We start from the raw sequence: 15,000 nt of genomic DNA on the forward strand, positions 1-15,000 counted from the left end.
GATAGTACATTTTGAGTGCAGCCTCAGACACGGGCACTCCACCTTTGTCAAAGAGATGCTGCAGAGCAGGCATTCTCCGTGGAGAGATCACTGAGAAATGGATCCCACGCTGGCACACACAAACCATTCTGAACACTCGTGTTGTTTACTGGGAATAATTGAACATTCTGAGTCGTGTGATGTGGCAGTGATGGCGAAGCAACACCCTAGTGTTTTAAAAAGAGGACTGGTAAGTGATATGGAATTTATAAAAATAATGATAATGACAATAATAATAATAATAATCAGCAACGTGTGCAAATAGCTTTACCTCTCCAATCTTCATGACGAGCTGGTCCACAGAGAGCCCCGAATATGTTGAACTCTCCACTGCTGGCAGCATGTATGGAAGAGAGTTGCACACCAACACACACACTTTGTGTGTTGTGCCACTGCGTACACAACAAGACAAATACCAGCAATGTTATAGCATAATCAAATTCAGAACTATAACATAGTAAGGAACCAATGGCTGCTGGGTTCATGACTATAATAGGTCAACATGCGTACACCTATACTGCTTCGGTCAAAAAAACAAAAGAAGAAAAGAAAGAAGGAAATCAAAGTGGAGTTTCAGTTTCCCGACGAAGCATAAATAAGTGTGAACCGAGCATTCGTCGGTGGACGTCAAAGACCCCACAGCGTCCTCCGTGAAGAGGTGTCATCGCCAGCACCCTGAACAAATTACAAATCCTGCCTGAACCAGAGAGGCCATTACATCAGCGGCACAGCCATACCCTCAGCCAATGATGCTACCCCGCAGCTTTTACTACATACGAACTAATAATAATAAGAAGAGTGAACTTGTCAATACTTCAGCAACTGCTTCTTTACACCCAGAGGAGGTTGTCTATCCTTATAGAATAAATATGTGTTGCCTATCCTGACAGCAGACAATCTTAATGCAGGAATGGCTGCTTTGACCTCATGCTTCATGCTTGTACAATCTGCATGGCACACCTGAGTACTCAATCAGTACTGCTAGTGCGGATAGCGACACACTGACCCGAACAACATCCTCACTTCACATTGGTAGTACAATACGAAAAACGAAACTGTTTAAATTGTACATTGCATGACTGTTACATTCGCTTGTTAAGTTTCAGATTAGCAATGTAAAAACACAGATATTATGAAAGCATACAATCGATGCTTTCAAGTGGTTTTAGGCGTTTCCCCTCCTTGGCACAGCAATCGTAAGATGTGATTGTAATAACATGTTTGGCACAGCATTGGTGCGGTTGATGATGTGAGCCGGGACGGTGTCAAAACACCTTCGATTGCACGATTACGCAACTTGCCAATCAACGCTTTGCTTCTTCTTTCTTAAGGAAAAAAGATTGGCTCATTTCTGCACAGCATCGCCATTTATCAATAAAAACAAAAATGGTATAAAGAGAGAACTTCACTTCTGCTCGGGTGAGGGTTGCCTGGGATACTTGACTGAGTGGGCAGCAATTTGTAATTTGTTCAGGGTGCTGGCAAGAACTCACCGACTCGTTGTGAAGGACAACGTGCGACATTTAATGTCCACTAACCAACGCTGGCAGACGGAGCTCCCGGCTTAACATCCATCCGAGGGACAGCACACACACACTGATGCGTCACCCTGCCTGTAAATTATGAGGATGACCTGCCTGTATTCCTAACCCAAGCTGGACAGCTCAGAGTCGAGTGTGCGCACTTCTGAACATTGGTTATGATAATTATTATATGACATTTCTCAGCCAATCGTGGTCTTGCACAAATGACAAATAACTTGCACAGGTAAATTCAACAAAAGTTGCATCTCCTGTTTATTGGTTCAATTTCTCGTATTGTCGATGTAAAGTGACATAGAACGGCACTCTTCGATGTCACGTCGTCGACGGATATGCCTCCACACACATTATCCAATCATTATACATACTTGTACCAAGTTCGATTTAAATCCCTTCCGCTTTTCTCACGTGTCCCATTTTTAACCTGTCGTGCCCTCTGACCTTTGACACCTTGATGCCAAAATATAACCAGTTCATCTTTGCATCGTTATACATACTTGTATCACGTTTGACTTGGATCCCTTCAGCCGTTCTGAAGTTATCACGGCAATGAAAACCTATCATGGATGCATGGACGGACGGACAACCCGATGACTTCGTCGGCAGAGGCAAAAAAAATTTACGATTGATCGAATTTTGAAATGGTTAGTTTATGAAATGTCAGTTTCCCTTTAACAAGTAAAACTAGACACGGTCCATATTTTGCAGAGCCGATGGGATTCAATCAACTCCTTCCCGATCAAACGTGTTTGGAGCTTGTTAAGTGAAGGGCGAGTAAAATTTGATTGAAATCAAAGAAGGTACAGATGATATGGCCCGGGGGGCTTATGTCGTGAGATTTGGGTCTTGGTTCTTGCAATATTGGTAGTTTGAAAGGAAAGGGAAGCGAGACTGTTGAGGTTTTGTTCAGAAGAAGAGAGCAAGGAGATTGTTTGCAAGAGACCATATGGACAGGGAATAATGAAAGGGAAATAGCCAGGGGGAGTGGAGGGAGGGGGTTAAGCTACTCCATAGTGGGGAGGAGGACTGACAGGATTGATGGAGGTATGCACACTGCTCGTCTGGCTCAAGTTTGAATCTCGGCCTTGGGATAAACTGCAATGCTGATGTTTCACATGCCAGGTGAGGCATCATCAGTGTGTGTGCCGTCCATTGGATGGAGGTAAATTGGGCACCCTGCCTGCTTGCATTAATCAGTGGAAGCTGAAGATCCCACAGTGTCCTTTGTGAACAGTATCTGAGCTGGCACCGTGACCAAATTCAAAATTTGTGCACCTCGGTTGAGTATCAGGTGTCGGTGTAAAGACCCATATAGGATTGTAACCCCGAGCCAACGGAAATGCTTCAGCAGCCTTATGCACATAACGACATGAAGAAGATAAACTAATAGTGGGGGTGGGAATGGAGTAGAAGGTTAAGATCTAACAGGATGTTGCAGAGGTAGTACACTTGCCTTTGAGCTGTTCAAAACGAGGATCGATTCTCAGCCCAACAATAAAACGATGTGATCTTCAGCGTGAAACTTGCTCAATCGATGAGCAAGTCAGACAATCAGAACGCACTCTCTAAACAACTAGAAAAGGTTACACAGATCAAAATTGCTTGTTTTGTAAAAAAAAAAAAAAATTGGAGTGGAGTGGAGTGGATACTTTTGGAGTGAATTAAAAAGTGGATATTTTTCAAAGAGAAAATTAATGAAATTATTATCAAAATAAAATACCATACATAGGGGTCTGGTCATATTTTTTTTTCCTGTGAAGCCCAAGGCTGTGAGTAGCATCATTGACTAAGGGTGTGGCAGTGCAGCTGATGCAGTGCCCCTGTCGGTTAGATCAGCAATTTTGAATTTGGCCAGGTTGCTGGAGAGAGAGAGCGAAGGACACTGCGAAGGGATCTTTAATGTCTCGCAACTAATTCCGGCAGATGTGACGCCCAGTTTAATGTCCATGTGAGGGAGAACATGCACATTGATTCATCACCCTGCCTGTGAAACACCGGGATGACAGTTCATAGCTGGATTGACATTCGAACCAAGGCTAGACAGCTTAGGGCGAGTGTGCGTACCTCTTGGCCATCCTGCTGTGGAGTGAGGATCCTGCATTGCCTTGCAGCCGATGAAAACATTTTTCAATTCTCTCTTGAACCCGTCATTCGCTTTACTCATTCTAATCCTCAAATTTATTTTGCCTTCCAAATCCCAGGAATTTCCCCACGGAGAACAGGGCAGTGGTCACCATGCCAACTGCTCGCGCCGCAGGAGCTTTCACCTGCTTAAAAAAATTGTTTTTGCTGCACTCAATGAAGTTACACCTTGGGCATATCCGTTAATCCTTTCTTCACTCGATATAATTGCAGGGACAGTAGAATAAGTTTAAGTTTAATCCTTTGGCAATTTCACATGTTCTTGTGTAACTACCGAGAATAATATGGAAGCACACTAAGCACAGCCTTCCTTCAATAAATACGCTTAGTTGTAAGAAAATTGGTAATCTCTTAAGATTTACAGATTTCACTCCACATTTCAACCCATATTTTGTCCACCAGATCCGATCCTCAAGTCCGAAATCATATTTCGATAATATACTTCAATCAGTCTGTAAGAGAAGATCGTGTTTCCAAAGAAAGGCATTTTGTGGGCTGAATCAAAATGGTGGCAAAGACCCCTGTGAGGTAAAGTTGGGCTGACCAAGAATAAGCCTTTCATGAAGGTAAGCAATCAACTGTATTTAAAAGGGACGTTTAAATTAACCCAAACACCCAGGTTTTCATGCATGCGGTCCCTTGGAGTTCTCTTGGCATGTGTGCAAGGTTTGGGGTGGATAGGTTTCACGGTTTTGGAGTTATGGAGGAGACACACATACAAGCATGCATGCATGCATGCACTTATTCCTACGAGCAAATACAACCCGACGCTTGGCTGACAGGAATATTGGGATTGGGGGGGGAGGGGAGAGGGAGTGAGTGAAGGGGAGCTAGGAAGTGGGAGAGACTGCGGAAGGAGGGGAGAGCGAGGAGAGAGCAAGGCCTCACCACATGTCGCAATACACTCCGGGAGGGGGGAAGAGAGTTGAGGATGGGGGAGAGAGGGGGTAGTGGGGAGTGGAAGGGGGTGTTCTGGACATGCGTTTGATAGGGGGACTTGAGGGAAAGTGGGAGTGGGGGGGGGGAGGGAGGGGGGTTCCCTTATGCCGGCATTAGTACAGGATTGAACGAAATTGGGCACGTTAACGAACATCAAATCAATAGTTCATTCACTGAACGTACAGATTAGTAAATTAATGGTTTCCTGGAGCATTGGACATTTTAAAATACAATCTCCAGCCTTGGCATCGCAGTCGCCACAAGCTAATATGGTACTTTTGCCCATGCAGCTTTCAATATTTACTCATTAATGGCACAGACAGACGATGCATCAAGCCCTGTTTTAACCAAGCCTGCAGGTTTCGGGAAACATTGAAGTTTGTCTGCTTTGAAATAGTCTTCAAATAACGAAGTATATTTTATTTTACATTGAATTGTGGATACTAAATTTTATATTTATGGTATATTTTACATTGAATTGTGGATACTAAAGTATAGCACTGTAGTTGTGAACCGTATAGACCTACGCTGCATGTGCTAGCAAAGCGTGTTGCTTGCTAAAAAGCAGAGGAATTTGAATTATTTGCATCACACTAGGGTTCTTTTTAAGAGGGAAGAAGTAAAGATCACCTTTCGAAGTACATCTTACATGAACCATCGATATATTAATACTGAAGGACCAATTTTGTGCTCCTAGCGGTCGCGTCACGTTTTTCTCGGTACTGTGACCTGGACTGAAAGAGACTTCGTACCTGGAAGAGTGCATCGCACATAGTGGCAATAGTCAACTTTCAACTCTAAAGCAGAATAAACACTTTTTGTTGAGACGGGGGCGAGGGGTGAAGAGGCGGGGGCGGGGGATGAAGAGACGGGGCGGGGGATGAAGAGACGGGGTGGGGAGTGAAGAGGGGGGGGGGAAGGTAAGCAAATTTTTGGGTGGGGGTAAGCAAATTGAAAGCGGGAGACGGGGGAAATGGGGCAAGGGATGAGTGGGCAGGGGCTGGGGTGAATTAGGCGGGGTTGAGTATGAGGGGGTGGACAGGGGGCGGGGGCCCGGGGGCAAGTGGGGCGGGGAATCAAGAGACGGGGGCGGGGAGTGATGAGGTGGGGGCGGGGCCGGGGTGATTAAATTTTTGGGCGGGGGGAAGCAAATTGAAGGCAGGAGGTGGGAGGCGGGGGGGAATGGGGCAGGGGCGGGGGATGAGTAGGCGGGGGCAAGCACGCCCTGTCCAGTCCATGTCCCTCGAGTGTGGGTGAGCTGGTGAGGATGGTTGAATGAACGGAATCCGTCTGTGATGGGGTTTCGGCTAGTATCAATTATTTTCTCATCAGGCAGAGGTAAAGATGTAGGATCATAGTTGGTTAGGTGATTCCAGGGGAGACAGTAGTGAGCCAGCATAGGTTATTTGTGTTGAATTGGAAGACTCAGAAATGTAAGAGAGGGGTATCAAAAGAGAAAGAAAGAAACAGAGGGGTATCAAAAGAGAAAGAAAGAAAGAGAGGAGTATGAAAAGAGAAAGAAAGAAAGAGAGAAAGAGGGGTATGAAAAGAGAAAGAGAGAAAGAGGGGTATGAAAAGAGAAAGAGAGAAAGAGGGGTAGCAAAAGAGAAAGAGAGAAAGAGGGGTAGCAAAAGAGAAAGAGAGAAAGAGAGAGTGGGAGCAAAAGATAAACAGAAACAGAGAAAGAGGTTAATGAAAGAAAAATGGAAACAGCAAGAGGTAACAAAAGAGAGAAAGGGAGGAAAAGGAGAGAGGTAGAAATAGAGGATGAGAGATAAAGTCATGCATTTCTGGGGTGGTTCATGAACGATGATGTGAGGGCAAAAATATACAAAAAAAAATGTACAAAATGTACAAAATGTACAAAAATGTACAAAAATCTTACTTTCTTGGCAGTAACAAGAACAGTCACATGTATGGAGCAGAAGTTTGGGCCTTGATAAACAATGAACAGAAATTGCCGTAGAAGATGAAACTGAGAGCTCATGGGGATCTATCTGAGGGAAAGCAAGCAGAATGAGAATATCAGTTGATGGGCAGAATTAAGCGATCTTAGTTCAAAGGCACAGAGGCACGTCTGCATAATTGGGGCACGTGCGGGAAGAAGGGCGAATGTGGTTACGCGGGTTTAAAATTTATATAGTAGGTAGAATGGTCACACCAAAATTGAGGAGGAAGGTGGAGGAGAGGGACATAAGAGAGGATGATTGGAATAGTTAGTACCGTATTTTCACGACTATAAGGCGCATATAAACGTCTTAGATTTTTGTCAAAATGTGCGACGCGCCCTATAGTGCAGTGCGCCCTTTGTGTGTCGTCATTGTAAGGCGGACGTATTTGTGAACATTAGAACTGGGGGTAAATGTGGGCGTGGCTTATGTATAAAAGAACAGGTATGTGCGGTATGCAGAACATTGCTGTTTTAACAACCCCGAAAATGGCAAAGAGACACGCTTATGAAGCTCAGTTTAAACTGAAGGCGATCAGCTATGCGGAGGAACATGGGAATCGAGCCGCGGCGAGGAATTTCCAGATCAACGAGTCGATGGTTCGAAAGTGGAGGAAGCTGGAAAACGAGCTGCGACAGGTGAAGAAGACGCAGCTGAGTTTCCGTGGAAACAAGGCGAGGTGGCCAGAGTTGGAGGAAAGACTTGAGCAGTGGATCGTTGAGCAAAGAGCAAGTGGGAGGAGCGTTTCGACGGTCACGATCCGACTGAAGGCAGTATCGATAGCGGAGGAAATGAAAATCGAACATTTCCACGGAGGTCCGTCTTGGTGCTTTCGCTTCATGAAACGGTGCCATTTTTCCATCCGGACCAGGACTACGATAGCGCAGCAACGTCCGGCGTATTATCAAGAAATGATGGAAAACTTCCGCTCCTACTGCAGCAAGCACATCTGCGACAAACGGATCCAGCCGAGCCACATCACCAACATGGACGAGGTGCCGCTCACGTTCGACATCCCGGTGAGTCACACGGTGGAGAGGAAGGGAACCAGCACGGTGGCGATACGCACAACGGGGTATGAGAAGGCTTCGTTTACTGTTGTGCTTGGCTGCCACGCCGATGGACAGAAACTGCCGCCGATGGTAATTTTCAAGAGGAAGACTTTGCCTAAAGAGACGTTTCCAGCAGGCGTCATTATCAAGGCAAATGAAAAGGGCTGGATGGACGAGGGAATGATGAAGGAGTGGCTGAGGCAGGTGTATGTAAGAAGACCGGGTGGTTTTTTCCACGCATCACCTTCGCTCCTGATTTATGACTCTATGCGTGCTCATCTCACCGACGACGTGAAAATACAAGTGAAGCAGATGAACGCTACGCTTGCTGTGATTCCGGGAGGCTTGACAAAGGAACTCCAACCGCTGGACATCGGCGTGAACCGGCCGTTCAAAGTGAGGCTGCGAGCGGCGTGGGAGCGGTGGATGACCGAAGGAGAGCACAGCTTCACAAAGGGTGGAAGGCAGTGCCGGGCGAGTTACGCCACAGTTTGCCACTGGATTGTTGATGCCTGGGCTAACGTGTCTGCTGGCACTGTTGTCCGAGCTTTCGCTAAAGCCGGCATCATTTCGGAGGAGCCGCACGGTGCAGAAAGTGACTCTGACGGCGAGGAAGGTGGACCTGCTAGGTTGGGTTTAGCGCAGTTCGATTCCGAAACAGAGGATGAGGATTTCGATGGATTTGATTAAAGACTATTACCGGTATTTGATTGTTTTAGTATTTTTGTAACTAATACTTTAATAAAGCACAACCAAACTCAATTTTGCTCCCGATCTATTTTTAAATACGCACACTTGTGTGCTTGTGTGAGTGTGTTGTTGTACGGCGGACGTACGTAGTAGAGGATATTCATATAAAACCCGCGCCCTATCGTGAGGAGCGCCTTATGTGTGTGTCAAATACAGGAACGGCACACACAACTGAGACTGCGCCTTTTGGCACGGTGCGCCTTTTGGTCGTGAAAATACGGTAAATAGATAGGATGATTGGTGGAGACTGGATGGTCATGGAGATGGGTATAGAGGGGTAAATTTAATGCAGACAATGCCACAAGGAGAGGTTAATTGGTGCTATTAAAGTTGTAGTGGACTTTGCTTATGTATCCAGCCTCTCGATGGTAACTAAGTTTAAGCAGATCGAGAGTGAGGGTATATATGCAGATATTATTTTCAGATAAGATCTTATGGAAAAATTAGAAAGGATGCAAATATTGAAAGGGGAGTAGGTTGGTCTTATTTTATGGTTGTTTGATTAGAATTACTAACACGAGCACAGACGAATGCACTCTCAAACTATTTAACTCTACACTGGAGGACACAAATTCTTCCAAAAAAAACCCCAACCTCCAGACCAAATTGTTTCTTGGCCAGACCAAACAATTTGTATTGCGCTTCATTGTACACAAGTGTTGAGCAAATTCACAGAAAGCTTACTCACATCTGGTCCCTCATCTTCTTCAGATCATCAAAGACTTGCAATGCTGTGCTTAGTCCTTCAGCAATGAGGCTACAGCTTTCACAGCCTCCACCAACAAATCTGCAGAGACATTACCACAGGTTGAACGAGATGGTGATGTGTGTGTGTATATATATATATATATATATATATATATATATATATATATATATATATATATATATATATATATATATATATATATATATATATATATATATATATATATATATATATATATATATATATATATATATATATATTTATATTGTTACGGCTGTGGAAATTTGCATTCACCATAAAGGGCCCTCAGGTGAGATATCTTGATAGGTACATGTGCAGTTACCCAAACCCGTTGTATAGAGGGAATTTATGTGATCCATTCGGGCTGCGATCCTCCAGTTAGCCATTTTTCTGTTCTATCTTTTATTTCAAACACACAGCATCTCAACAACCACGCCATCCCCATCACAGCGCCAACCACACTGCAACCACGCCACCTCCACCATCTACGCTACCACATCTTCGCCACTACGTCCACTTCCGAACGGCAAACAAAGGCGCCAAGGAGGGAACTGCGAGGATGCACAGGTTTCCCCGCCTGTTTCTTCCGTTTGACTTCCCCGCGCTTTGGAGTGGAGGAGGGGCGATGCAGGTGAAAGGTCAGAGGTCATGTGAAGGATGGGTCTCATTTTGGGGGAATAATTCTTTGGCCCAGAGCCAAAAACTGACTCCCCCGGCCCCCGCACGGGGCGGGGTGGAGAGAGAGCGTGAGGGAACGCCCTTTTCGGGAACCCTCTCGAAGGAAGGTGGAGCCGAGAACGGGGCAGGGCGAAGGGTGGAGCCCGGCGCTATAAAAACGGACACGGGCAGGGCGCTCTGTCGCCTCTTCCTCTTGAGCCTCTTCCTCTACCGCCTCTTCCTCTTCGTCTTGGCTGGTGGTCTGGTTGGTTTTTGTGGAGAATTGGTCTTCGGGAAGAGGTCCTGCGCCCGCGCCTTGGCGAGCGGCCCTGTCACGAAGGCACGGACGGGAGACGCGGGAGCGCCAGTAGTGAGGTGGACCTGCGCGTCCGGACGGGGAGTGCCGGAGATGGTTCGCCGGCCGCGAGAGAGGTCGGGGCCAGGCGCGACCACGCTGACGGTCGCGGGAGAGGGACTCACCAGCCATAAAAGGGAAGTCGCGACTTCTTTCTTCCTTTTCCTTCCTTTGCTTTTTGTATAAATGTGTGTGTTGGCGCCGTCTGTGAAGCGGAACTGCGTAAGTGTTGCCGTGTGTCGGTCGTAGTCGGTTGTAGATCTGCACTTGCTTTTGTTGCATGACTGTTTTAACTGTTATATGTGCATTTTTGACTGTATGGCTGTATATACGTGCTTGTCTGTGTGTGTGAATAAAATGCCTGCTTGTTGAACTGTTCCCGCTCTGCTTCGTCTCTTTTGCTTTTTTATTGACCCTCCATCTTTCAACACGTAAGGGGTTCGTAGCGGGTGCAACATCCCGGTAATTAATCTGAACCGTCCAGGTCGACGATAACACCGCTCGGTTATCCCGATAGTACGGAACGGGCCGCCCAAGCGGCTGGTGTCCGGAGTCGACCTGCGGCGAGGTACGATCGCCTGGTTTACCATCCGCGTGGGTACTTAGGTAGGTCGAGTTTGGCGAACAACCCTATCCTACGCGGGTGGCCGATTGGCACGATTGTGGTGAGGTCGAAAGGCCCACCCGTGACTACTAGCTCCCGGCGTTGGTCCGAGAGGGTCACGACAGAATTGTCCGTCCAGTGGGCGACGTGCCGCGATTCGAGTTACGTGGCCGTTCTTCCGCCGGCGGGAATTCGAAACAAGATATATATATATATATATATATATATATATATATATATATATATATATATATATATATATATATATATATATATATATATATATATATATATATATTAGAATGGACAGTGGATATGCTGGTCATTTCCTTTCGTGACACACGAAACTCGTGGCGGCCATCTTGGAGTGTGTAATTGCTACTGTGACGTCATCGATTGAGCAAGTTTCGCACTGAAGATCCGAGCTGTTTTCCATCCAATATTAGGGATCGAAGCATAAATGTAAACCCTAACTGGAGTTGTGTATCACTCTTGTTATCAGATGCGTAACCCATGGAGTATTCGTGTCGCATTTCGCTCGCTATCGTTCGTGAAATACTTTTGCAAGAATACTCCACTCGTGGCCCATCGAAAAATCAACAGAGTGCTCCACAACACTGTGGCGTTCTCTCTATATATACAGTGCCTTGAGAAAGCCTACACCCCTTTTCAAAATTTTCACATTTTGTTGCCATATCGCCTGGAATAAATTGCTTTGAATCAGACTTTTTGCACCATTATTTACACATCGTAACCAACAACTTCCAAATGAAAAACAAATTCTACAAATTTCAGAAAATTAATGAAAAACTAGAAAACTCGAATATCTTGGTTGGATAAGTGTCCACCCCCCTTTCAACAGCAAATGTAAATTAGCTCAGGTGTAACCAATCACCTTGAAAATGACACACCAAGTTAATTGGCTTCCACCTGTGTTCAAGAACAGTGATTCTGATTATTACCTCTTCCACCAAAGGTGGAGGAGGTTATGTTTTCACTCCTCTCTTTCTCTCTCTCTGATTGTGTGCAGGATATCTCAAAAAGTTATGGATGGATCCAGATTAAATTTTGTGGACAGGTTGGGTGTGTGACAAGGACAAACTGATTCAATTTTGGTGAAGATCCAGATCAGAATCCAACTCAGAATTTTTAAAGCCATTATTCACCATTGAGAGATAGGGCCAAAAACGATATACAGTACAGCATGCTATTTCAAAAATGTATTCGGCCTGATATGTTCTTCTGGATCAGGCATTGCGTGGTGGAGGTATGCGCTCTACTGAGTGCCCTTCTAGTTTCAGAATAAAATTAGCTGTTCCTGTAGGTTTCTTCTGCTGGTCCGTACATTTCACAACAAAGACTCAACCATGAGTACCAAGGAGCTTTCAAAACACCTCCAGGATATAGTTGTGAAAAGGCACAGATCAGGGAATGGACATAAAAATATTTCAAAGGCGTTGAATATCTCTTGGAGCACAGTCAAGACAATCATTAAGCAGTGGAAGGCATATGGTACCACCAAGACCCTGCTTATATCAGGTCGTCCCTACAAAATGGATGACCAAGCAAGGAGGAGACTGATCAGATTGGCCACCAAAAGGCCAATGGCAAATTTGAAAGAGCTACATGCTTTTAGGGCAACGACTGGTCACTGTGTGCACCACAACAATACCCAAGCACGAAACAAGTCTGGCCTGTATGGAAGCATGGCAACAAGGAAGCCATTATGCAAAAAAGCCCACGTTGAGTCCTGTTCGAGGTATGCAAAACACCAATCCAGAGATTCTGAAGCCAAGTGGTGAAAAATTTAGTGGTGTGATGAAACTAAGATGGAACTTTTTGGCCTTCATGAAAAACATTACATTTGGCACAAACCTTTTTATGTAATGAAATGATGTAATGTAATGTAATTGTAAATGTAATGTAATGTAAATGATGTAATGTAATGTAAACCTTTTTATGTAATGAAATGGCACAAATGTAATGAAAAACATTACATTTGGCACAAACCCAACACAGCACATCACATCACATCTCCCAAAGAACACCATCCCTTCTGTAAGCATGGTGGTGGCAGCATCATATTATGGGGATGTTTCTCATCAGCAGGGACTGGGGCACTTGTCAGGATAGAGGGAAAACGGATGGAGCAAAAGACAGAAAATCCGAGAGGGGAACCTGCTGCCCTCTTCAAGAAAGCTGAAATTGGGACGGAAGTTTACCTTTCAGCATGACAATGACCCGAAGCACACAGCCAAAGCTACAATGGAGTGGCTAAGGAACAAAAAGATAAATATCCTTGAGCGGCCCAACTAGAACCCCGACCTAAATGCAATCGAAAATCTGTGGTATGACTTGAAGATTGCTGTCCATCAACGCTCTGCACGCAACTTGACTGAGCTTGAACAGTTTTGTACAGAATAATGGGCAAATATTACCCAATCAAGGTGTGCAAAGTAGAAGCTGTAATCTCTGTCAAGGATGCTTCCACCAAGTAACTCAGGGGAATGGACACTTATCCAACCAAGGTATTCTAGTTTTGTGTTTTTAATTAATTTTCTGAAATTTGCAGAATTTTTTTTCACTTGGAAGTTGTAGGTTACGATGTGTAAATAAAAGTGGAAAAGTCTGATTGAATGCAATTTAATTTCAAGCTACAAGGCAACAAAAGGTGAAAATTTTGAAAGGGGGTATAGACTTTCTATGGGCACTGTAGAAATATAATTTATATGGGTTGAACCACTACACCATTTCTATAGCACCCACTTGCTACAAAAGGAACAAACAAACCAGAACAAGGATTTTTTTGGGATATGTCCGAAGAAGATCGAAGCTGGGCGGGAGGGAAGGAGGGTGAGCAGTGGCAGAGATGGGCAGGAGGGAGGGGGAGTGGCGTGGAGACAGGCGGAAAGGGCAGCGGCGGCGGAGTCGGGCGGGAGGGGGAACGGCGGCGGGGAGGGGGAGCGGCGGCGGAAACGGGCGGGAAGGGGGAGCGGCGGCGGAAACGGGCGGGAAGGGGGAGCGGCGGCGGAGACGGGCGGGAAGGGGGAGCGGCGGCGGAGACGGGCGGGGGGGAGCGGCGGCGGAGACGGGCGGGAGGGGGAGCGGCGGCGGAGACGGGCGGGAGGGGGAGCGGCGGCGGAGACGGGTGGGAGGGAGCGGCGGCGGAGACGGGCGGGAAGGGGGAGCGGCGGTGGAGACGGGCAGGAGGGGGAGCGGCGGAGGAGACGGGCGGGAGGGGGAGCAGCGGCAGAGACGGGCAGGAGGGGGAGCGGCGGCGGAGATGGGCGGGAGGGAGGCAGAGTGATGGGAGGGAGGCAGAGTGATGGGTGCAGCAGAAAGGAGGTGAAACAATCTTTTATAGAAATGTATCATTCAAATTTAAAAAAGGATATTGTGAACAATTTCTGACATCTGAAAGCAAACTCAAATGCACTATTAATGTGAGGAAGCAGTGTGTTCAACTGCAAAAATGCTAATCCTTAAAGTTCATCAATGGAGGTCAATTAACACAGAACATAGGAATGTGGCACATTTTCTTGTGGCTCTAGTTCCAGGTTCCAGGACAGCAGTAAAGACTTGTGACCATGAAGAGTTTTTTGCTTTTGACTTACCATTTGTTGCATTAAGAAAAGGACATTAGAAAGGGAATTTTGTTTTCTGGGCATGGTGAGATTTCCTGACATCCTCATCTTGCATGTGATACATGGCAAGGTCATCCATCAGTCTTAGATGAGGATGACCTTTAACAAATGCCATCAATGTAGTTTCAACCAGTGATCCTGCCATGATGGTGCACTTTATCCCAGTACGAGCAAACAAAACAGCATTGTTCCCATGTCAACTCGCTGTGCATCCTTAGCCATAACCCACACATAAGCTGGGTTAGAAAAGCAATGTGACGATGTAAAATAAAACAGAGTCCACCCAAATCTACACTGACGGGTTTGCAGCCTGTCTTTCGGGTGGAACCCCAAACTGCAAGATACCAGCTAAAGGATACAAAGCAGACAGACGGTTAAGAAAGGAGGCATGCAAGTGCAAATGGTAACAAGTACACAAAAGTGTAGGCATATGGGATATTCCGGGCATACCGAATACTGTCAAGCCAGCGTACAAACTCATGAGCACTACTGGTCGGCGCGAAGCACTGCACGTATGCATCTGGTGCTCGATCCACCGTGTGGAAAACCACGAGGTTATACTGGGTGCCTCCATACTGCGGAACAGCAACAAGCAGTG

General features: G+C 45.9%; 1 protein-coding gene across 9 annotated transcripts in view; it reads right to left on the bottom strand.

Annotated features, from left to right (window-relative positions):
• MED25 (mediator complex subunit 25) overlaps positions 1 to 15,000 on the bottom strand; it is a 94,100-nt gene that overhangs the window by 66,808 nt on the left and 12,292 nt on the right. For 6 of the 9 annotated variants that reach the window (XR_015058058.1, XR_015058057.1, XM_085880845.1 and 3 more), the window contains 4 exons: positions 14,853 to 14,977; positions 9,101 to 9,199; positions 311 to 431; positions 1 to 109 (listed from right to left, as the gene is read on the bottom strand). The exon at positions 1 to 109 is cut by the window's left edge and continues 45 nt beyond it. Coding sequence is in view for 7 of the 9 variants with exons in the window: in XM_085880845.1 (XP_085736971.1) it covers positions 1 to 109; positions 311 to 431; positions 9,101 to 9,199; positions 14,853 to 14,977 (454 nt within the window). In the remaining 2 variants the exon portion in view is untranslated. Of the gene's footprint in view, positions 110 to 310; positions 432 to 6,546; positions 6,649 to 9,100; positions 9,200 to 14,852; positions 14,978 to 15,000 lie in introns of those variants that run through there. The other 3 variants (XM_085880847.1, XM_085880848.1, XM_085880851.1) reach the window with 2 other exon arrangements.

This window comes from Eptatretus burgeri, chromosome 5, assembly GCF_056783735.1.
Source record: "Eptatretus burgeri isolate ZD-2024b chromosome 5, Ebu_testis_v1, whole genome shotgun sequence".
In the NCBI taxonomy this organism is placed as follows: domain Eukaryota; kingdom Metazoa; phylum Chordata; class Myxini; order Myxiniformes; family Myxinidae; genus Eptatretus; species Eptatretus burgeri.